Source organism: Squalius cephalus, assembly GCF_949319135.1.
Source record: "Squalius cephalus genome assembly, chromosome: 19".
In the NCBI taxonomy this organism is placed as follows: Eukaryota; Metazoa; Chordata; class Actinopteri; order Cypriniformes; family Leuciscidae; genus Squalius; species Squalius cephalus.
This window is the reverse complement of record NC_137140.1, coordinates 3344969-3370419: the sequence shown is the minus strand read 5'-3', so window position 1 is coordinate 3370419 and position 25451 is coordinate 3344969. Positions and strand designations below refer to the sequence as shown.

The 25451-nt window shown below is 37.5% G+C and overlaps 1 protein-coding gene across 1 annotated transcript in view; it reads right to left on the bottom strand.

Annotated features, from left to right (window-relative positions):
* Positions 1 to 5972: 5972 nt before the first annotated feature.
* LOC307147312 (uncharacterized protein) overlaps positions 5973 to 25451 on the bottom strand; it is a 53299-nt gene continuing 33820 nt past the window's right edge. The window contains exons 10-16 of the mRNA XM_079851990.1: positions 24164 to 24508; positions 11442 to 11591; positions 10987 to 11114; positions 10779 to 10823; positions 6486 to 6822; positions 6323 to 6406; positions 5973 to 6133 (exon numbers count right to left, since the gene is read on the bottom strand). Coding sequence (XP_079708116.1) covers positions 6009 to 6133; positions 6323 to 6406; positions 6486 to 6822; positions 10779 to 10823; positions 10987 to 11114; positions 11442 to 11591; positions 24164 to 24508 — 1214 coding nt within the window. The 3' untranslated portion in view covers positions 5973 to 6008. The remainder of the gene's footprint in view (positions 6134 to 6322; positions 6407 to 6485; positions 6823 to 10778; positions 10824 to 10986; positions 11115 to 11441; positions 11592 to 24163; positions 24509 to 25451) is intronic.

Sequence of the window (25451 nt, the reverse complement as noted above, 5' to 3'; positions counted from 1 at the left end):
ACAATTAAGAAACCCATTGAAAACAGTAAAAAACTAACAACAACAACAACATAAAACATAGGAACATTGTGTGTACATGTGATTCATTTAAAATAGGCTACTTAATTTATTATTCCAACATCCAAATATGATACTAAATCCCTCAGAAAAAGGTTTTATACTTGTGCTGTCTTTGCATTTGATCATTGTACATTATAAACAGGACACGCATTAGCTGAATAAACTTTAGCTAATACACACATATATAGAAAACTGTTGACAATGAATAGACAGGACCAATAGTAGCAAAAATAATCAATTATTCTAAAAAGAATATCAAGTGGTCCAAGACAAGTCATCTTCATTTATATATCGCTTTTAACAATGTAGATTGTTCCAAAGCAGCTTTACATTGATAATAAGAAATTTTAAACATTTAAACAAAGAAAAAAGGAACATAGTTGTGAGGATACTGCCTTTTCTAGTATCTTTGAAAGAAAAGGTAGATTCGAGATCGGCCTGTAATTGACTCATCAAGTTGCGTTTTTTTAACAAGCGGTTTAATCATAGCCAGCTTAAAAGTTTTTGGTACACATCCTAGAGACAAAGATGTATTAATGATATTAAAAAGAGGATCTATGATCTCTGGAAGCATCTCTTTCAGTAGCTTAGTCGGTATAGGGTCTAACATACATGTTGTAGATTTAGATGATTTAACGAGTTTAACAAATTCTTCCTCTCCTATAGCAATGAAAGAATCAAATTTTTCCTTAGGGAGACTACAATGCACTTCCTGATGCGATACTGTAGTAGACGGTTGCATAGTTATAATTTTGTACCTGATATTATCAATCTTATAAGTGAAGAAGTTCATTAGTCATTACTGTCATATCATTACTGCTGTGTTGCTTGGAAATTTCTGGGCTTTGACGCTTTCTTTTTCGTTAGTTTCGCCACTGTTTCAAATAAATACCTAGGGTTTTGTTTATTTTCTTCTAATAGGGTTGAAAAAAAAGCAGATCTAGCAGCTTTTAAGGCCTCTCTGTATGCAATCGAGCTCTCTTTCCATGAAATGCAAAATACCTCTAGTTTTGTTTTCTTCCAGTTGCGCTCCATTTTTCTGGCTGCTCTCTTAAGTGCCTGAGTGTGCTCGTTGTACCACGGCGTTGGACTATTTTCTTTAATCTTTTTTAAGTGCAACAGAGCAACTGTAACTAAAGTTCTGGAAAAGAGAAAGTTAAAAGTTTCTGTTGCAATATCGAGTTCTTCTAAGCTATCCGGGATGCTGAGATGATGAAACTGATTAGGAAGATTATTAATAAAGCAATCTTTAATGGCAGAAGTGATAGCTCTAACATATTTGTAACACAGAGTCGGCTTTGCAGCCTTGGCTAAATTAAGTTTACACAAGACTAGATAATGATCTGAGATGTCATCGCTCTGCTGCAGAATTTTAACGGCATCAACATTGATTCCGTCTGATAATATTAGATCTAGAGTATGATTACGACAATGAGTAGGTCCTGACACGTGTTGTCTAACTCCAAGAGAGTTAAGAATGTCTTTAACCCTCTGGGGTCGACAAACGCGCCGGCGCGTTTTGCTGGATTTTCCTCACATTGTAGCACAATAAAGTTAAATTACTCCGTCATTTATGGTCATACAGAAAAAAGAAATATGAAAAAAGAACCTGTGATATTTCTACTTTTGTATGTGTCCACTCACAATCAAATCAAAACATTGTGCTTTTGTAAAATAAAGAGAATAAACAGGGTGTGCGTTCTGCCTTTTTTCTTAACTTTTTTTTCTTGAGCACGTCTATAAACAAACAAAACTCAGCGAATACTTGTCACACATTTATGAGCCATATATCTTTATAAGCAATTAAGTGTGTACTTTAAAATGATCAGATTCAAATTGAAAACAAATATTCTCTGTTTAAGTTATTTGTATAAAACCAACAAGATGTCCAGTATCTCAAACGCTTGCTCATTATTTTTAATTTGACCACGCCCACACGCGCAAAAGAGATTGACATGCAAATTGTCCACGTCTCACACGAACGTGCTCGTTACCTCAAAAACAAAGCACCAAACTTCACAAGTCTCTGCTTTTCGTTGAGTTTGGAAGACACGCCGTGAGCATACATTGGCATACATTCTTCTTACCTCAGAAGAAGAAGAACGCAATTTGAAGACAAGAAAGATGTAAGGTAAGAAATTCTTAATTATTAGTTAAAGGTGCCCTAGAATGTGAAATTGAATTTATCTTGGCATAGTTAAATAACAAGAGTTCAGTACATGGACATGACATACAGTGAGTCTCAAACACCATAGTTTTCTCTTTCTTATTTAAATCTCGTTTTTGAAAAACACCCCTGAAAAACAGGCGAATCTCCACATAACACCGACTGTGACGCAACAGTCGGGATCATTAATATGTACGCCTCTAAAAATTTGCATATGCCAGCCCATGTTCAAGGCCAGGCGGAACTGCGCAGCCGAATCATCAGAAGTTCTGCAGGTGAAGAAACAAGCAGGAGGAGGATCATAGGGAAAATGGCAGATCTATCTATAATCTATCTATCTATAATCGGATACCGCTACAGTTTAATTCGAAGTTGTTAGTTTGCTCTGCCCATTTGACCACGGACTGTTTTTCTAACCTGGAACAATATCAAGCAGCCAGGCTTCTCTCGGCGTCTCAAACGGACGAAGGGGGCAATTTCAACTAACGTTATACAGTAGTGATTTTATTAACGATAATTTACACTGTGTTATCTAGATCCAGCGCGATATTGTTTTTTCCTCGAGAGACATCATGGCTTGCAAACGAGCTAACGAAGCATGGCAGTTGCTCAGTGTTTGGATGTACAAATGAACACAAAAATATTTTTTTAGCTCCTTCATCCGAGCCTCTGGAGAACCGGTGGGTTATGTGTGTTTCTGATGTGTAATTGTTCAAGTTCAGACAGATAATCTTTCTCTCAAAGTCGTTCAACACTGTTTATGCATCAGTAAATCGCGTTGCAGTGATAAGATCTTCATTCACGCGATCAACAGGCTGTCATCTGCTCAATGCTCACTGCAACCTTTTATGTGATGGGAATAGATCTAAATACTTAAAAAACTTCTCATGATTCGTTAATCCTGATAGCTGTAATAGTTAAAACGTATAAAAGCTGTAATAGTAAAAGTTTTCCAGATAGCTCTACATGTAATGCCAGATATTTCATATGCAAGCATCTCAGCCAATCACAGCAGTGGGCAACAACACTGAAGTCTCACAGCAGACACGCCCCTTCAAACAGAGTGTTCAAATCAGGTGATGAAATCAGGCTAGGAAATATGCCTTTTATTTCTAAATTATAACAAATTTTGATCTAAAAAACATACTAACATTATAAGGGCACCCCAGGAAACATTATAAAATAATAAAATAATCCATTCTACGGCACCTTTAATGTTATTGTTGCATAAACTTCACATTGCAGTTGAACTATTGCTAGATATTTGGTGAATATTATAATATTTAGACTCGTGTTTACTGTTAAATAGTGTGTTTGTGAATATCTGCTCAAACGTAGATATGTATAATAATGTATATAATGTTTCATATTTTGGAGCGCACTCTGCTTTTGAATGTATCATATTTGGAGCGGCGTGTGTTTGAATGTATCATATTGGAGCGCGCCGTGCGTTTGAATGTATCATATTTTGGAGTGCCATGCGTTTGAATGTTTCATATTCAAAACACATTGTGCGTTTGAAAAGCAAAATGCACCAAACATTAGGCTTCATGTTTTTCTCTAATCTCATTTAATATCATCATAACGAATGGAAACATTTGAAGTAACATATGATAACCAATATATTTTTTATCTAGCGTAGTTGTTACTCTGAAAGGCTGCTATAGGTTATTGTTATTATTATTTTATGCAGCACTACACGTAGCCTATGCCTACAAGGCACAAACCTGTTCATTATATATTGTTGGAAACATTTGTGTGTGTGTATTCTGTAAATTTTAAAAAGCAATTTTAACCAGAAAAATCTAAAATCTATTGCCAAAATCGTGTAGCCCTATAGTTTCTCTTGATATCATTCTATTTTTTTTTTTTTTAACAAGGACCAGAGGCCCCACCGATGAGTCCTGCTGACTTCAACATTCACATGAATCTCTGTACATGAACATGGTAAAGTGAAAATCAAACACCTTGGAAATTAAAGGTATGTACAATGTTTTTGGCACAAAGGTCTCGGTCTTTGGATTATTGTTTTCAATAATGTGCTTTTTTATCATTTGTTGTGTATCTTTGGATTATGTTGTGTTGTAAATAAATCAAAACAATCAAAAAGCCATTCTTTTTTAAATCTCCTCATTCTTTGTGCAAGCTTGCTCAGAATGATAGGGCCTGATAGCTCCTAATAGGGCCATTAGGGGAGGGCCTTTGTCTTTCTCAGGTGTGAAAACCATACATATTAATGACGTGTTATGCCTCTTCGCATAAAGCTTTCTTACACAAAACACGTCTTACCAATTTTAAATCATTATATTGTCTTACCTGAATGAGCAGTCAGGATGATTTTCACATAGTTTTGGAGCAAATATTCTAGGCTACATGATACAATTTTCAAAAGTCTTGTGAAGAAGTAATCAGTATGGGTTTCATGGCCTTATTTCAGTGACAATTTTTTTTTGTATTTTCACAAACCGCGCATAAATTTCATTATCTCAAAACTACAAACTTTTACATACATGCTGCTGATATATTATTGTAGCATAGTTTGTGCTGAATATAGTGTAATTAGACTTTAGCCATGAAAATGTCACAAGTAACAGAAATAAGCACAAATGTCAGCACATGTCAGAACACCTCCAGGGCCAGAAAACACCTCAGACCCCAGAGGGTTAAATGCCAGTCCCAATGCATCTTTTCGCTATCTACATGTATATTAAAATCATCAACAATTATGACTTTATCTGTAACCAATACTAACTCTGATAGAAAATGAGCAAATTCTTTGATAAAGTCTTTATGGTGGCCTGTATACAGTAGCCAGCACAAATCTCAAACGTAATTTATCATTTACACTATATATTGCTATATGAAGCACCAACACTTCAAAATAATTAGATTTCAAACTAGACTTCTTAGTAATTCTAAAAATATTCGTATAAATTACAGCAACACCTCCGCCTTTGCCTTTCAGACGAGGTTCATGTTCAACACAGTAATCTTAAGGGGTGGACTCAATTAAAGCAATGTAAACGTTTGTTTTTAACCAGGTTTCTGTCAAACACAGCACATCTAAATTATAGTATGTAATCATATCATTAACAATAAGTGCTTTTGAAGTAAGGGATTGAATATTCAACAACCCAAGCTTTATCATTTGCTCATTTGATTTATATCTGTTTTTTCATTGTTGAACATCAATAAAAATGTTACCCTTAGATGGGTTTGAAAGTTTTTTGTATGTCCTAATTCGGGGAACAAAAACAGTCTCTATATGATGATATCTAGGTGAAAGAGGCTCTAAGTAGGTCTATATAATGAGGGGTTTTGTTAACAGTATTTTACGATTTTTAAAAAATTAATAATGATTGATAATACAAAATGCTTTCTAATATTTTGACAGAAAAAAACACAAGCAAGAACAAAATTTAGACTTAGTTGCCCATCTACTCTCTCTGTGTGTGCGTTTGTGAGAAAGAGCTTGCGCAGCACTGAGACAATGGTACTTTTAAATCCATAAGTAATTAACACGCTAGTTTGTTAGTTTTGTTTAAATGAATATGTAACATAATTAGGTACTTTAGTTATTTTTAACACATTAACATTACATTCATGCTACATTTCTCATTTCAGGTTTTTGCGTGGTTTAGAATGACAAATCGTACCAGCGTACTTTGAGGTCAAAATGCGTAGAGGTTGGCAGGTCTGAGACTCTTCTATCTCAAAATAATGTCTTTTTGATTTAAAGGCCTGAATTGATTAAACAAACAAAAAAACCCACCTCTTTTTCTTAGTTTTTTGGCTTCTTCTGGTTCCTCTTGACATCTCTGGGAAAATCTGCAAACCAGGGATGATCTAAAATTTTCTCTGTAGTCAAGTAGTCTTTTGCATCAAACCATTTCTCCAGCTGATCTTCTGTGAAAGTTTTCAGAAGACAGCGGTGAATGTGAATGTTACCATGAAATACAAAGCATTTGTTGCTGTTACTATGACATGAAGACGCTCATTCGTCATCAAGGTTTGACGCTTATCATTTTACTGTAACTTTATGTGTCAGAGCTCCAAGCAATGTTATTTCCACTTCGTTCTTGTTATTGATCTTACCAATGAACAGGTCTCTGCTGTGATAATTCAGTATGGATAGAAAGAGGATTTCGTGGCGCAAATCATCATCTGTGCTTTCACTTCCTGCAAACAAGGCATTTCCAGTGTTTAGTAAAACATCACCAGTTGTCATCAGTGATCTGTGTTCAAAAAGCCAACTCACTTTTGTAGTCTTTTTCGGCAAGGTGTGCATATTTTATATGCAGGGTTTTTGGGTTGATCAGTATCAATCTCTTGAGTACTGGGTAAAAAAGATGATTATCCGTGCAGTGACGCACTGCAACAAAGATTTGGCTCATGATGCGGTTTGCTGTCTTTTCAGTCAGACGCCCTCTGTTTCTTCTGATGAACTCACTCCAGGTCACATAGGCAGGAAGATGTTCCATTATCAGGATGTTTTGGTCTTCCAAGATGAAACGGTCATATAACCGTATGAAATGGTCACAATTTGGAGGCTTTTGCATTTCTAGCAATGTAGCCCCCTCTTCGACAAACTGAGGCTAAATAAAAGAGATTGACAAAACATTCGCTAATTTCAAATCTCCTAATTAAAGAGTGAGGGAAATGAAAGATGAAAGCATTAGCTATGTTTCCATCACCCTGTTTTTATGCACATTTTGAAGTCTCGCATCAGAAACATGATGGAAACGGCAAATGAGAAAAAAATCCCTCAAGTCGCAAAAAAGTTCACACACTCGCTTGAGGAGGTTTTTGATAGGGGTGGGCAAAAAAATCGATTCACATATGAATCGCGATTCAAACTTTACCGATTCAAAATCGTTTCATAGAATTCCAAAAATCGATTTTTTTTTATTGAAATATATATTTTTTAGTATTGTCCTGAAATGAGTTTAGCTTGCCATTCCCATAAATGGTGCTGCATCGAATTCACACTTACGCCTGCACACTCTTGTCATAGCCAAAAGAAAAAGTGCAGCAGAAGCAGAGCAGAAGGAAGGCCGGCAAAACACGTGGCGTGTCCGTTTTTATTTCGGCTCCCATGTTAACAGGTTAGAGTTTGCACACTGCCTGCGTGACACGCGCGTCTCAGGCGCGGCTAGAGCCACGCGGAAAACGCGTGCATGCTAGAAATAGAACCGACGCCTATTTTTCACGCGACACGCAATTGTCTTGGAAGCGTTTCCAAGCCAAATTGTATAGGAAAAGATGTTTATATGACATTTTGACACGAATACATATTATTAAATGTAATTTTGATGTTTGAAAGTGTCTAGGGTTTGACATAAATGCAAATATAAATGCAATTTAAAAAAATATTATTGATTTTCAAATATTGCACCTGTCAATACAGAACGAAATATTCTGTAGCCTATTTTGTGTCAGTACTGCTGACGTTGTCTTTGCTGCTATATTTATGTTTAACATGAAGTATAGGCCTTCCACAACTCTCTCCCCATATGTCAAATATATCACCAATGAGGCTTATCATATGTCACCTAGCAGCAGCGCCGCGTCAGACACGTTTCTGGTGTGCAAAGACAGAGAAAACGCCACGCAGCTGACACGCAACAGAAACGTCACGCAGCCAGTGTGTCACCGGCCGAAGGCTGGCTGTGTGGCGTGTCTGTTTTTATTTTGGCTCCCATGTTAACAGGTTAGAGCTTGCACACAGCCTGCGTGACACGCACGGTGGCCCGAGTCGTGCGGAAAACACGTGCATGCTAGAAATAGAACGACGCCTATTTTTCTTGCGACACGCAAGCGTGTTGGAAGCGTTTCCAGGCAAAATAGAATGTGTATATGTCATTTTGACACGAATATTCATATTAATAAATGACATTCTGATGTTTGAAAGTCTAGGTTTTGACATAAATGCAGATATAATGTAGGCTTATTGTATTTTTTTTTATCGATTTTCAAAAATTGCACCTGTCAATACAGAACGAAATATTCTGTAGCCTATTTTGCCGTCAATAGCTTAGGCTACTCCTTAAACTACATTTAGCAGTATTGTTTGTTTGATCTGACTACAGCACTTTAAAGCTAAATGTAAAAAAAATAAAAAAAAAATAAAAAATATATTATTTAAGTTTTAATTTAAACTTAAATTAAATGTATTTGAAAGCTGACCACTTTGCACTGTTTAGTTGCAAAAGTTTTTATGAAGACAAAGTAATATCAAACTTCATTTAATTTATTTCTTTTCTTTTAAATTGTATGTCTACTGCAATCACACAGGAAAAAGTCAACTACATTTACATACTGTGAATCGTTTTTTGAATCGAGAATCGTTTTTGAATCGAAAATCGATTTTGAATCGAATCTTGAGACTAAAAATCGGTATCGAATCGAATCGTGAAATTTTCTGAATCGTGCACCCCTAGCAGGGAACTACACTAACCTTTTCCACTGGTGGCACTTGCGCTACTAACTTTTTCAGTTACTGGCGCAAAACATGATTTGGTCGCACAAATTGTTTATAGTAAGCCGCTCTGGATAATAATGAACAATAATGAAACTGTATTGCATACAGATGTGCTTTTTATTTTACTTGCCATCTTTTAAACCACATGCCTTCTTGTTTTTGTTTTCTTTAACATTGGTTGGGATAGATTTACTGCAATAGAAAATACAGTACACAATAAAGTGCAAAATGGATTTCAACATGCTATGGTTGGCACAGATGGGCAGACTCCTGAACTCTTAAGTAGTGATGCACCGATGTGAAAATTGTGGCCGATACCGATAATAACCGATATTAATATTGCTGTTATGGCCGATATCGATATCTCTGTATAGAAAACAAATTTACTGATAATCAAATAAAGAGATATTTTCCAAAACATTTTTTATTTATTTTATTTTTATTTTTTTTTACTTTAGAAATGACTTATGTTGGGCACCTTTACCTGTGTGCAAAATATGTCACACATAGGACACACATGCATTATATTGCATTGCATATAATGTGTGCTGGTCAACTAGAAAACAGTAAAAAAAAACAAAAAAAAAACAGGTGTACAATAAAGATAGGCTACTTAATTTATTATTCCAATAACCAAATATGATACTAAATATCACAGGGAAAAGAGCTTCTATTTGTGACGTGCTGTCTTTGCATTTGAACATTGCACATTTTAAACAGGACAGGCATTAGCTGCATAAATGTTAGCCAATACAAACATATTTATAGAAAACAGTTGACAATGAATAGACAGGAGTCCAATAATAGCATAACGAATCACTTATTCTAAAAATACTATCAAGTAGGCTAAGTTTGACGAATCCGACATATAACGAGGGCTGTGTTGTAAAACGTCCGTCATTTAACGAATTTTAAAAACACGGATGGATAATACAATATGCTTTCCGACATTTTGACAGAAAAAAAAACAAGCAAGAACAAAATTTAAACTATAGCCCGTCAATTTTCATTTTACAATTATCTTCTCTCTCTGTGTGCGCGCGCGTCCGTATTTGTGTGAGAGAGAGAGAGCTCGCGAGTCGCGCAGATACAATGGTACGTTTTAATCTAAGTAACGGTCGCGGGGCTGAAGCCAACTTGATGTGTTGAATGCTCAGAGCACGTTATAAAACGTATTCTTAAAATACACATTTCTGTTTTAATAAATGCTCATAGTAAATCATAGCATATTGCCTAAAACATAGGTACAAAAATAATCAGTGATACATTTGCGACCCATTAAAAATTTTGGTCGCAATGGCCTTTCAAAAGGTCGCATATGCGACCATTTTGGTCGCAGTGTAGTTCCCTGCCTAGTTTTTGACTTGTGCGAAAAAGGATGCGAATATTGGGAGATGGAAACGCATTTGCCAAATGAATCTGATTTATATTGAACTATTCAAAATAAAACCATTGTAAGCACATCACACTTAAAACAGACCACATTTATAAGGTTGTTAAAGGTTGTCCCTGCTCAATATGACAGTTTCACTTTACATATTCTACGTTCTGTCTTTATGTTGTCTGTTATTAAAATGCATTTAAACGCTACTTTGCTTGCTTGTGTTACTGCTCATGTTTTCTGACCTGATATTAAGGATAAAAACACATCAAAATAACATTAAGCTAGTGACTACTTGTCGTGTGGCTGAGCAGTGTAGCGAAAGGATAATCATATTATCCTTACTTGTATTAACATACAAAAATACAAAAAGATCACTACTGTTTTGCTGACGGTGTTTAATTTACTATTGGTTACTAGGTTACCAATACCACGTCATCCGTTCAAACAACCCGATGGAAACGCACCTAATTCACATTTTTTATTTGAAAAAGATTTGCTTCACGTTTGGATGGAAACCCAGCTAATGGGAAAAAAAAAGAAAACTTTACATGAACTTTATAACCAATGCTTCTAGGCTTTGGTTGTGTAATTGTGTTGTGTTATATCTCATACTATCTATATTACCGAATTTAACAAACCAATTCTTACTAGAGAATTTCATGAAGAATAAAGTCTTGTCAACTTACTGATCTTTCCCAAAGTCTGCACCTCTCAACAAGTTTGATGTCAACCTAAAAAATAAAGACAAATTTTTGCACATGATCATCTACAGTCTTTCAATTTTTTAAACACTTTTTGATCAAAACTGTCAACACTGATGTTTATGGCAAGACTCAAAGTTCACAGAAGGAAACAAGAGACAAAACGTTTGTTTTTGGAGAAAGAGCAACATACTTTCTGGCCGTCCGATCTTCTAATTCCTTCATGGACACGATCATCATATCTCAGTTTCTTTCCCACTTTGTAAAGAGACCGAAAATATTTATGTTGCAGTGTCGGTTCATGAGGAAACTTTAAGCTCACTGAAAAACACACAGCAACAACATGTTAACATACAGCATGAGACAGAACACACCAGTGCAGATGAGGTGAAGAGCCAGTATGAGTGGAGATTACAAACAAAACCAGAACAACAGATTGAAATGGACATGAATCTAGTGGTATGTGATACGCAGGCTATATTTACCGCTACTATAAGTAAAAGTAGCTTATATGTTCTCATTAACGTAACTGTAGCAGCAGGGGGTTGTTGCTATATTGAATTGTCTCTAGAACTAAGGGTGTAGAAATCTCAGTTTACTCGCTACAAAAAACTAGACTACAGCACTGCAAGATAACTGGAGACTCACGGTCTGTTGGTTCGGCTGGAGTCGGCTTTTGTCCGGGTGTTTGTGGACGCTCCTGCGAAGGCTCTCGGTCAGGCACAGAAGGAAACACTTTGCTTGTAAGGGTTTGGATGCCACACTTTACAGCAGCCCAACGAGAACGGCCTTTCCTCTCTTTTGTGTGTTTTTCGGAAAGCAAAGAAAATTGATTAGAAACATTTATTAGCACAGATTACAGCTGAATGATTAACGTAAAACTGTATATACAGGTATAACTGAAATGTTAATAACTTTATAAAATTTATAAATATAGCTCAACAAACCCATTTCACTGATCTTTGTTAAAAATGTATTTTGTTCAAGAGATTATATATATGCTGCTGTACTTTTTTAAATGTACTCTTATGTATTTATATTGCAATGAACACAACAGGATAGTATATTCATAGGTGTGATTGACAAAGGACAAAAAAGCAGGAAAATATACGGTCGCACCTACCATGACACACACCCCCCCCACACACACACACACACAGTAACATAATTATGACCGCCGCTAGTGTAGCTAGCAGGGTTATTATAGTTTTGCATTTTTCATTAGTTTTTATTTTTATTTCGTTTTGACTTTTTGTTTTCAAATTCAGTTTAGTTTTAATTAGTTTTTAAAGTGGGTTTGCTAGTTTAGTTTATTTTTTATTTTTTGAAAATGCTTAGTTTTAGTTTAGTTTTTATTAGTTTTAGTGTTAGTTTTAGTCTTTTTTTGTAATTTGGGTTATTTGTCAGGGGCAAGATTCAAAAAAGTCAGAAAAAGTATTAATGTAAAGTATTATTAATAATAATAAAAACATAATACAATTTTAGAAAAAAATTCACACCCCATTGAAATTCCTTTACCTCTTACAAAATCCACACGCTGTACCAAAAATCTACACATCTTCTATACAGAATTCACACCCTATACAAATACCACAGCTGTACAATTTCCACACCCTATACTAAATTTACCCCATGGGGAGAGTGGGGTGATTTGTGCCAGGGGGGAAGTAGTTCCACCCTTGTTTCTGGAAAACCATAGAAGAAATTGGTCATGTGACCACATAATTTTGAAAAGCAATCACTTTTACTCATCCTCCAAAGAAGAGAGACACATGGCATGAAAGTTAAGAACATTTTAGTGCAAAAAAACTGTTTTTTCCCCTTTCAAAGTAAAATTTCTATGATTAAGGTTTTTTGATTGTAGTGTCTGAAAAATTATAGACAAGTTTGAAAACATTTCACACATGTTTTAGTGCTTTAGTAGGCTACACAATGAGTCTATACAGTTAGCATGATGTTAGCTCTTAACTGCTGGATCATGCTAGTTTTTCAAAAGTGTGGGTCTGGGGTGATTTGTGCCAAAGGGCCTGGGTTAAGTTGTGCCAGATCCAGACCACCTAGACCTACATACTCACAGGGGATAATCTTGAGAAGTGAGGAGATGGGCATGCCTCATCACTGTTTGACTTAGGCCTGCCTGCTATTTGTTTAATTTAGCTAACACTGATTTCAGTTTTGAGCTTGCACTATGTTATTAACAGACTGATCTCATGAAATGGCGTATGTATGACACGCCAATTCGTATTTCCATTTTTGGCGTGTTATCAACACGCATCGCTTTTCAGCGTGTTTATCAACGCCGTTGATTTACGTTACATTACTGTATATAAATATATATGACCTACCCCAACCGCGTCCCTAAACCTACCCATCACTCGGGTTAATACCATTTATGAGTGTTCCCCTACCATCCTAGGAAAAAAAATATTGCTCCCCAGATGTAGATATACATTTTCCTCCGTTTCGCTCGGACATTTAACGGCGTACACATACACGCGGAATCACTCTGACGTTTAACGGCGTACACATACACGCGCGTGGACATACACGCGGAAAGCTCAAAATGCGTATAAATAACACGCCACTTGACTTGAAAGTGGCGTGTATGTTTACGCAAAGTCATGATGTCATGTTGTTATTAAAGAGAAGTTTTATTCCGTTTTTAAGTGGCCTATGTCACAATAGTATGTTTAGAAATTAGCCTAGTCACTTTATTCTTATATGTTACATAATTGACAGACAGCGCTATGTCAACAGGCATCTATTGCCAAAGCCCTTTTGCCTGAAATGAGTCACAAATATCATATATTGTGTTGCTATGGTGCTCTAAATGGTTGCTAGGGCGTAGCTTGATAGCTTCACAATGATCCTGAGAGACTGATTGGTCGTCTGAGTAAAATGAGCCCGCCCCCTTGTCTCTATGACACTGTGATCCAGAGTTATGCTCAATACAAAATCCCTATGCAATTGACCATAGTAGGAAAAACGCATGCTATGGTATTCCAGGGTGACAATATCTAAATAAACCTTAAATGAGTAATTTTGTATTGAATTTGTCTTGCTTTCATATAGCATTACAGTTCATAACATTAAAATGTTCTGTTTTACTTCAGAAATCACTGGCACAATTTACCCCAATGTATTCCCCAAAAGGCACAACTTCCCCCGCACCAGGGGCAAGTTGTGCCATGAGACCACTTTTTCCCCAAAAGCTATATTTCTGAAACAATTAGTTCAGATCCAAAGTTATTGTTCTCAGGGATGCACCACATCCTGAAATACATGTACATCGTTAAGTTGAAGGAATTACTGCCATGGCCTCACTTTAAAGTCACTTTGAGTAAAAACTGGCACAACTCACCCCACTTTCCCTACAGTCAATAGCCTACTCATCTGGATTGAAGCAGCAAACATTCAGTTTAAAAGTAAAAAAATGACATAACATTATTTAATATTTGAATCAAAGCTTATATAGTGTTTTGACATCGACAACCACAACCAAAAAGTGCATTTTACCTCAAACTTGCGACTAGTTAACTTTCTAAAAAAGGCGCAATCGCTTCTCGGGTCGACATTAACACACTGACAAAATTATATTCAGAATTTAAAATATTTTGATACCACTTTTTAATGTGTGATTGTAAGGTGTTCACGAGATAGAGATACTAACCTTTAGCGAACTTGCTTTCAACGTCGAACGAACACTCGTTCTCATGGAGACGCGGTGTGCACGGAGGGGAGGGGCTGTGTGTGTGTGTGTGTGTGTGTGTGTGTGTGTGTGTGTGTGCGGGCGCGCGCATGTGAGAGACAGAGACTGAGAGCAGGGAAAGGAAATGCAGCTGAACGAATACGCTGCGTGTTTTAAATAGCGTTAAAAATGAAAGACCTTGACAAAGACGAAAACTAAGGACATTTACTCTATAATTTTATTTTATTTTAGTTAGTTTTGCCAAACACACATTACAGTTTTAGTTAGTTATCGTTTTTTTGACAATGACACGCAACTTCTACGGAAGACTGTATTCTCATTATGTTTTGACTTTATTCTCGAAATGTTTCGACTTTAATCTCAAAATACTAGATTTTTTTTCTTTTTTTCTTTACGGATTTTTTTTTTTTGTTGTTGTTGTGGTTCAGGGCTTCCGTAGGCTATTCTGATCATGCTATGACATTTTCTCGTTGTGCAGCTGGCTCTAGAGGCAGTATTTTCTAACCATGTCAGGGGAGTTTTATGCGTATGCGTTTTAGAATAATGTCCAGGGTTTTTCCTGGCTCAAAATGAGGCGGAGGTGGTAAAATCCTAATAATGTATTTTAATAATAAGGTAATTAAATGAGTATTTTTCGTGGATCATCATATAGCCTAATGTGTTTCCCACATTATTTTTGTGGGTGGAGCCTGGTACCTCTAGGGGGGTCCGGGGGCATGCCCCCCCGGAAGAAAATTTTGAACATTTTAAAGATAAATTCATTAATCTGGTGCACTTTGAGTCACCCAAATCCACTGTTAAAAATAAATAATCCACCCGAAAACCGCCCATATTCTTTGATTTAGATATCTCTATCTGATCATCACATTACAATTATTCAAATTCTCAGTGTTAAGCATGATAATATGGTAACATATCACACTGAAGTAGGCTGGTTTAAAAAATGAACATTTATTTAAAATAAAAGTTCTTCTTTTGGAAAAATTACATTTCTTTTTTTAAATTTTAAATTTTTTTTTTACCTTTATAAAAGGCATTTTCCCCCTAATTTTATTAAATGGAGTACTTTCCATAAGATCATCTCTCAATGCAAATCAAACCAGCTATTAGGCTAACTGAAATAAAACCATGCCAATCTCTAGGTATGGTGAAGGCTATGTGATGATGTGGGGCTATTTTAATTCCAAAGGCCAAGGGAACTTTATCAGGATGCATAGTATCATGCACCATGAAGTAACTGGCCTTTAAAAATAAAAATCTGCCTGCCTCTATGGGCATTTAACATAGGGGTGTCCAAACTTATGCACCCTGTATTTTAAGGATGAACATTTATTTATTTACGATACATTATTCATTCACAAAGAAAATTGGTGTCCTTAAAGGTTGGATTTTTCCTAATTTTTTTAATTAAGGCATTAAGTTCAATTTCCAAAAGATGATTTTTTATTCCTCTTTTTAGTCAACTTTGGCATGGGTGTCTAAACTTATGCATAGCACTGTATCTAATAGTTAGCTGATAGTTATTTTTAATTTTTTAATAAAAAATTGTTTTAATCAGGGCATTTGTCCGGTTGAGCCAATATAAAAAAAAACACACGTGTCCCAGACAAGCGTTATTGTCTAGCTCTGATATGTTTTCCTTGATTGGTTTTCCCTGAAGAGAATTACGTTGTTGAAAACGAAAGTAAAAGTGACGCACGTTCATTGCGTTTTACCGTGATGAGAGTTCCATGTCTTTATTAAACTCTCAACACATTATAATGATTTATCTGTCATCCACCCTCGATTAATTGTAATGAAATGTTTTAATTACTTGTCCTGCCCGACCCGCGGATTATCCGCGATCCGCGCAGCACTATACGGTTTGAGAATGGACACACGTGGAGCGGTAACCGCAACAGAACCGTCACGGTGGGAAAACTGTATCTGACCATGTGACTGTCTGTCCGAGTTTTGTCGAGAGCCGGAGGCGGCACGAAATTTGATGGAGGCGGCCGCCTCATAATTCTCGTAGGAAAAACCCTGATGTCACTTGACAGGTCATGTAAGGCAGGGTTCACCAATCTCGGTCCTGGAGGGCCGCTGTCCTGCAGAGTTTCGCTCCAACCAGCTCCAACACACCTGTTTGAAAGTTTCTAGTATGCCTAATGAGACCTTGATTAGCTGGTTCAGGTGTGTTTAATTGGGGTTGGAGCTAAACTCTGCAGGACAGCGGCCCTCCAGGACCGAGATTGGTGAACCCTGATGTAAGGGGTAGACTACAGAATTTATTATACTTGTCAAAACGAAAATAGGAAACTCCACTATGTCTCTCTTTACATTTATTTTGTCCTGTTTTCATGATTTACGAGAGCATTTTTTCAGGTCGGAAAAGCTGGATTTCCAGATTTATCCGGAAGAATCACACTACTGTATATTAACCCTCTGAGGTCGGCAAACGCGCCTTGGGGTCCTTGAGATGTTCTGACATGCCCTGACATTTGTGCTTTTTTCAGTTGCTTATAAACATATTAATGGCAAAGGTGTAAATTCACTCTATTTAGCACAAACAGGGCTACCATAATATGTGAACAACTTGCATGTACATGTTTGTATTTTTGATAGAATAATGTTTATGCATGGTTTTTTCAAAAACAAAAAACTAAAGTTTCTGAAATAAGGCCATAAAACACATTCTAAATATATGTAAATAAGACTTTTGACTAATGGATGACGTTGCCTAGAATTTTTTCTTCAAAATTATGTGAAAATCATCCTGCCTAATCATTCACATAACACAATACATTGATTTAAATCTTGTAAAACACTTTTTGTTTGGAAAGGCCATATGCGGGTGGGCGTGATTCACACCTGCGGAGTCAATGGGGCCCGCATAATGAGGCTGCATACGTAATGAGCCTTTCATTCAGGTGTGTGACTGAGCCACAAGAATGCAAGGACAATATATAACTGGTTTGTTGTTTTTTTCCACAAATTTTGCTTGCAAATTGTACAATATCCAAGGTAAACATTTCTAGTAATTGTGCAGTTAATTGTTCTCATACTGTATTTTCAGATTTGGAATATATTCTCTTCCCAAATGTGTCACTAATAAAGCATAATAAAATTATTTAAAGAGAAGGCTTATAATGACCTTTTAAGATTTTGTTTACATCTATCCTTATATATATATATATATATATATATATTTTTTTTTAAGGTTATACAATTACAACAACATTTAAAATTGTAACAATATTTCCAGTGTAATCTTTCTTTGTATTCGCGATTCATATTAAAACAGTATTTTTGCCAGCTGTAGTAGCTCCACAACAGCACGCATCTGTGCGTTCATTCATTCATAGAAACGCGATTCATATTTAAACAGTATTTTTGCCAGCTGTAGTAGCTCCACAACAGCACGCATCTGTGCGTTCATTCATTCCGATTAGAACAAAGCAAACAGAACTGACCTAATTCCTCAGCGGGATCCGTTTGCTCCTCGAAATGATACTTCCAGAACTTCTGAGGTAAATTTTTGCAGGATTATTATCAAGATAGTATTATTCCTCACAGCATCGTAAAGTACATAAGTCTGAAAGTGAACTCGCGGTGTGTGTTATCCAGCTGATGTGGGCGTTTCACAGGTTTGTTTGGATCGCCTCACATTTGCGTTTGAATAGCGCGCGCTCTCCGTGGGCGGAGCACATTAAAACTTAATTAGCTGAGATGAGAACGACTGACATCTCTCTCTTTGCATACATATTACATAAACTGTGAATATTTGTTTTTTATAAAAATTACTTCATTTAAAAGAAGAGAATTCAAGCTTCATGCCTGTGTGACTGTATGCCTGTTTGACTGAGTATTCGCTGAGTTACAGTTCATTTTCGGACGCGTTTCAGAATTGACTTCACTTGACGGAGAGTAGGCAGAACTCGCATCATGTTTATTTTTCTTTATTTGGCGAAAAGCACAACACTTTGTTTTTATTATGAGCATACACAAAAAAAATACACACTAAACAGGATCGATTGATGTATAACACAAGCATATAAGATAAAAATTAATATATATATATATATATTTTTTTTTTGCACTCATACGGAAAAAAACGAGCCTATCGCGCCGGCGCGATAGCTGACCTCAGGGGGTTAAGCTGCTGTCCCTCAAGACAGTTTTGCTCTCGGTCTTGGCATCTGCTATACGGGTCAGTGAGCTACATGCACTCTCGGTTCACCCCTCGTGCACCAAATTCTCCCTAAGTGGAGATAAGGTTTCATGCCGAAATGCTTCCCTGCGTTCACTTCGGAGGTTTTGGAGCTATTCGCTTTTCACCCTCCACCTTTTGCCTCCCCGGAGGATCAGGGGCTGAATTCTCTGTGTCCCGTCCGTGCTCTGCAAGCATATATGACCAGGACCAGTGCTTTCCGCAAGAGCAACCAGCTCTTTGTTTCAAGGGCTCCCCCGCACAAGGGGAGTCCCATTTCAAAGCAATGCCTCACACATTGGCTTGTGGACGCTATACTATGGCTTATGAAGCAAAGGGAGTGCAGCCCCCAGGGGGCATCAGAGCTCATTCCACAAGGGGCTTAGCCGCCTCTTGGGCTTTGTTCAGGGAAGTGCCACTGCAGGACATCTGCTCCACTGCCAGCTGGGCCTCTCCTCATACCTTTGAGCGTTACTACAGGTTGGATGTCACCAGAACCTCGGTGGCTCACTTGGTCCTAGGGGTAGGGTCCTCTTAGCCCTTTGAATGGCCGGCTGGCCATGTTCATTCCTGTCACCAAGCATTCGCATTCCTTCTTGGGTTTAGCTATGTGCATTGGTGGTGCGGGGGCCATTATCATGTATGTGTCTCATGCATGTTTCATGCCCTGCTTGTCCACAGCAGTTCAGCGTGGCGTCACCCTTGCAGGGTCATGTTTGTGGGACGTGTCAGGCACCGCCTCTCTGAGGTGACCGTCCTTCTCTGGCCTTCAGAACCTCACTGTGAGTGTATTGGGCAATCGGGGAGCTGTCCATGTCTCTCCCATAGGTGGATCTCGAAACAAGATGATGAAAGAGAACAATAGGTTACTGTCGTAACCCCGGTTCTCTGAAACATCGAGTGGAGAGATCCACCAGCTTTGCCCCGCTTGCCGCACGAGAAGCGAATATACTTACTGAGGGGGAAGAGCGCGCCTGACAGCTATATGCCTTAGGTAAGGGGGTGTGGCCTTACCTGGCATTGGCTGCGCGCTTCTGTCTGTTAGCCAGACTTGGTGCAATTGGATGCTTCTGCAGAGGTCAGGTACAGGATGCCCTTCCCATAGGTGGATCTCTCCACTCGATGTTTCAGAGAACCGGGGTTACGACAGTAACCTATTGTTTTGCATTTAAGTTCATGTTCCTGCTCAGCCAATTTCCAAGAACACTAGAGAGATTACAAGTACAATCCTAATATGCTGATATTATCTTTTTAATTTCTGTATGTCCATTTGTATAAACACAGGGCTGCCAACTTTTGAGTTTATCTTGGAGTGAGAATTACAAACAACAAGTGTAAGTAAGCTATTGTGATTGTCAAAACAGTTGGTAGCGTGGGACTGTTTCTGGGGATTCACTTTTTATTTTGCCTTCCTTTTGTCTTCTGCATTCTCCTTACCATTGTCTCCTGTTCTTCCCTCAGACTCGTCCCCCAGAAACAGTCCCACGGACCCAGCCCCAAACCCCATCTCTTAAAAATGAATAAAGGCTGGTTTCTAAAGTACTTCTTCCTGCCTCTATGTATTAATGCTCATGGGTAGCCTAAATGGGTTCCATTCAGACCTTAATATTAAGTATTTTACTGTTATATGTCAACAAGATTCAATAAGACATTTTCACCTGGCTATACCCAATGTTTAGATCTGTTGTGGTATATATGCAAATTAGCACATATAATTAGATTATGCACCGTTTGTCTATGTTAACAAACAATTTCAAAAAACTTTTTTTTGTTAGTCTTGATGCAAGTAATCAACTCAGTAATTTTCATGGTGATATCTAAAGGTTAAAATTTTACCCTATTCACGTGAGAAAAAAAAAATGCATAGGGTATGAATAGGCTATATTTGGGTCTTTTTCGAAACTTTCCCCTAATGGGATTCTTCGGGACTTTTTTTTTCCTTACTCAGGACATATTGAGGATACAAAATCAGTTGAGTTTGCTTCTGTTGCAATTTGTTCAAGGTTGACCCCCATTTTGGCTTAAAATGACTGGACTATTCATGTAAACACTACATTCAGATTCACCAATCGGAATGAATTCAGTTAGATTGAAACTAGGGATGTAAACGGTTAATCGATTATCGATTAATTGTCAACAATAATTTACTCGATTAAATTAAATTAATTGTCGGCTAATTGAACATTGCGAACGTGACACGAGATTCTCGCGGGCGGCGAGAGACCCGACACAAACCTGAGGCGGCAAAAAAGAAACCAAACATGAGGCGGTCAAAACGGAGTGGAGTGTGGGAGCATTTCAAATTTGAGGCGAAGGAGGACGAAAAGTGACACCATTGCGCATATGCTTCAGTTATTGTGTGTGAGAGCGATCTCAGGACTGGTGGGAGCATAGCCTACTGGCTTTAAATATTGGCTTTAACGAGGAGCGGTCGGTCCGAAATGTTGTTGTGTACAACATATGTTGTGTCAACGTTTGTCCACATTCCTCTCCTACGACGACACAACGTTTCGTCGGGTCATCCGTCCCTTTGCAGATGCGCGTCGGGGTTTCTCTCGTCATTAAACCGCGGAGACGTTGCCAAATGCCTCAGAAAATCCGATCTGCCCGTTTACATGACAGTCGCATTGGCACATATCCGATTTATTTCCACATATGAACGAGGCCTGAAACCGATCTCGATATATCCGAATGCATGCGTTTTTTTCCTGTTTACACTGTCATAGAACACATCGGATCTGTGTCACATGTGAGCAAAAAATCGGAATTTGGTCACATTTCACTGACAGTGTAAACGAGGGACGCCCTCTAATTTTACTGTCACCTCAGGGATGATTTAAGTTGTGTTCAGTTCTATATTTGAAGTTTCCAGGTCTAGTAATCTTACTGTTACCTTATAAGTGCTGCTGCTGCTGCTAATGTTTCAAGTTTTTCATTCAAGTAGTTTACCAGATAGATTATTATATGTAGGCTTAAAGGAGCTGTATGTAAGAAATGTATTTCAATTAATCATAAAATGGCCCTGATATGTCACTAGACATTAAGAAATCATGTTCATTTCAAATACTTATATCGCTGACAACAGTAGTACGGCCAGGATATTGTCATTTAAAAAGTGAACTTGCAGCCCTCAACTGATGTTGATGTTGTCATCTTGTGTTTTGGCCTGAAGCCCCACCCTCCACCTATCTACCAATCACGAAGTCAGAAGTGTTTCGGCATCCAGGTTGCCAGCTCTGCTGCTCTTACCACAGCTGCAGCTCCTTGTAGCAGCCTACGTTCCTGCTGGATCCTGCAGCATATCTGGCAACCTCGAGTCAGGGGGGAGGGGGAGCGGATACACTGCTCTACAGTAATTTGAAAGTGATTGCAGTACCAGTTTTGGCCACAATCTTACATACAGCTCCTTTAATATTGTAGGCTAAGCCTACCCATGTAGATTTTTATTTAAAATTTATTTTATGTTGCTTAATGTTTCACATGCAACAGGTGAGCGGTGCACAATTATTTTTTATGTATTTTAATTTTCTGTGCATAATTTATTTTGTTAAACTACATAAATGCCATTATCTGTACCGTATCCCAACTGTTACAATAAAACATAAATTGAGCAATATAACATGCATTTTTATTCAGTAGCCTTTAAGCAATATTTTGCTTTTTATGTTAAAGACACTATTGATACCGTGAGAAATTTACATTCTCAGGAAAATAGCCGCTTATCAGTTAATCGTTAATCGATCGATAAGGTCAATCAATTAATGATTAATGAATTAATCGATAATTTGCATCCCTAATTGAAACAAAAGGTGTGCATGTAAACAATGAATGGCGACAGCAGAAAGCAAAAGCCGAATCCCGGACATTTTGGACGATCTCGCCCGCCGGACAAGTCCGGGAAAAAGAGGATGGTAACCCCTACTACTCAGCTTTCTCCTACTACTCAGCTTTCTCCACAGAACAAGAGCCTGCTAGCTTAGCTTCCAAAGAAAGACAGGTGTGAGATCCCACCTCCTATGGGCGGGTTGAACACATGCGGAACAGCTCCTCCTACTGGCTGTAGTCTTTAGCCTCTGGCCAGAAAATCCTCCAATGACGCAATATGACGATTTTTGCGTCATCGGAGGATCTTTTCCAGATAAAAAATACATAAACTTCTCCTCTCAGGGATATGAGGGTGGAAAGCACGGTAATTCGAAAATACTACAGGTTTTCTACTAATACAAAGCTTAATGCTAAATCCTGAAGTATCCCTTTAAGGTGCTGAAAAAGAAGATTTATAAAAATGTTGTTCATGTTGTTATTTGAAATATATGTTACACCTGAGTCACATTGCCCCTTTTGGGTATAAAAAAGGGATTAACTTTGTATTCATTTTTGTGTAACAATCTTTGTATGAGGTATTTATTTATTTTTTCACCAATTATAACATTTACAGGTTAAACTGATACAGCCTGTCTGTCTTGAGTATGCTGGTCACATGATTTATCTGTGATCAATTAGTCAGCCTGACCTAAATCCAACATTTTTTACCATTTTACCAAATTTATGGTAACGCAAGGTCCGATTTCAAAACGGTTTTCACAGGCTGAATCTTGAGTTTGTAAGCTTTCCAATGATATATAATATGTCAACATTATATGAGTTGAAGTATAGGATATAATTGTTTTAAACATGCAATGGCAGTTACAGTTATAGATTTGGTCTTTTTTTTATACCCTAAACAGGCAATGTGATCTGGGAGTCACAACTCATAAAATCCAAAATACATAACATTTTTCAAAAATTCTTTTGGATATGATTTACTTAAGTCCAGATGATATAAAAAAATGACATGAAATTATTTGTTGCTTGTCATTTTCTACTCTTGACTGTTTAAGGGTTAATACAGAGATTATTATTCACTGTTTTAATCAATTGGCAGCCATAAAACATAGTGATAATCTGCATTCTCATGTATGGAGATGCGCTGAACGCTCTAACCGGAAACTCCCGATATGTACTAACTAGAACGCGGAAGTAGTCCATTGACGTACTGAGGTGCTACATGTAAACGATATTATTAGTATAGTATTGTCCTGTAAAAATAATGCAGTTCATTTAAATTATTCAGCCTTTATGAGCAAGAAACTAATGTGCAAATGGCAATCTCATCGTTTTGATTTCAGCAAATCAGTTTGAGCGAATGCAGTGATTAATATTAATGAACCCGGCAGCTTATAAATCCTTCATGCAGTTTATATTCTTATTAGTAGCAGAATTCGTAGTAGTATTATTATCTTATCAGTATTATTGTTAGTTTTTTATTATTGTCAGAAACACTGACCGACAATGTCCTAATTTCAACACCAGTCCTAATTTCAGTTAAAATGACAAATCAGCATTCTTACGTTCTCATTCATACATTCATACGTACTCGTGTCCCACTGTTATTTCTGCATACATGTGAGTTTTAGTTTGTATTAATGTTACCTGTTGGGCTGATCTGCACAGGTCCATCTCTTGGGCTACTGATGGGGTTTCTCTCAGATAACACAGCAGCGCTGGTCGAAGTTTGAGCGTAATCAACTATTGGCTCAGTCTCTGGCACATCTGTGGCTGGAGTCGGCTCCACTGTGGGTGTTTGTGGACACTCCTGCGATAACACAGCAGCGCTGGTCGAAGGTTGAGCGTTATCAACTATTGGCTCAGTCTCTGGCACATCTGTGGCTGGAGTCGGCTCCACTGTGGGTGTTTGTGGATGCTCCTGCGATAACACAGCAGCGCTAGTCGAAGGTTGAGCACCGCTGTTATCCATTTCCTCAAACTGCATGTAGCCTAAGGAAAAATGAAAACTAACATCAGAAACATCAGGCTGAAACGGACATGAATCAGAGTGGTAATGACTAGACACTCAGAAACAATAATTGTAAGGCTATTGTGATTGTCACAACATTTGGTAGCCTTACTAAACACTATTTTATTAAGTTTAGTAACAGCATGGTTCAATAATTGGTACAGGCCCGGGGTTTTCAAAGTGGGGGCCGCAGAAAGTTGGGAAAAAAAGCGGAAAAAAGGTAAAAAAACGTAAAAAACATAAAATATTTATATTATTATTAGTATTGTTATGAAATAGCATTATAATAATTTGTCGCATAGCCTATCTGAACATTATACTTTTAATGCTAATCTTTTAGAGATGCACTGATTGATCTGCTGGTGACCGGAATTGGCCGATTTTCACGTGATCGGCCATGACATTGTATGCCGGTCAAATGCACTCGGGCACCACATGATTAACATCACGCAACATCAGCATCACATTTGCACACAGAACGCACATGTATGACTATGAAACCTTGTGTATTACGGCCATTTCAGACCGCAAGTGTGAGCGACGCGTGAGCAGCAGTGAAGCGGGGGTTTCGGTGCCGAGTCTATTTATGCTGCGCTGCTCACGTTCAGTTAAAGTGAAAGCACAGTTTTGATGGACAAAAAAATAAACATGATTTCACACAAAAAGTGATTCGATTCGCAAGCTCTCAATTCGATTCGATTTTGATTCTCGATTCGATTTTCAAATCTAAATTCAATTTCGATTCCACTCAATGAATATAGATTTAATACAAATCCTATAATTATTTTAAAAAGAGAACAGTGAACATAAGTTTACAAGCGGTTAATTAATAAAAAGAAATTAAGAGCTACAAACCTATAAAAGCTATAAACTCTTTTTATTTTAGGTACACTTGGGTACATTAAAACAGAACCCAACTCTATA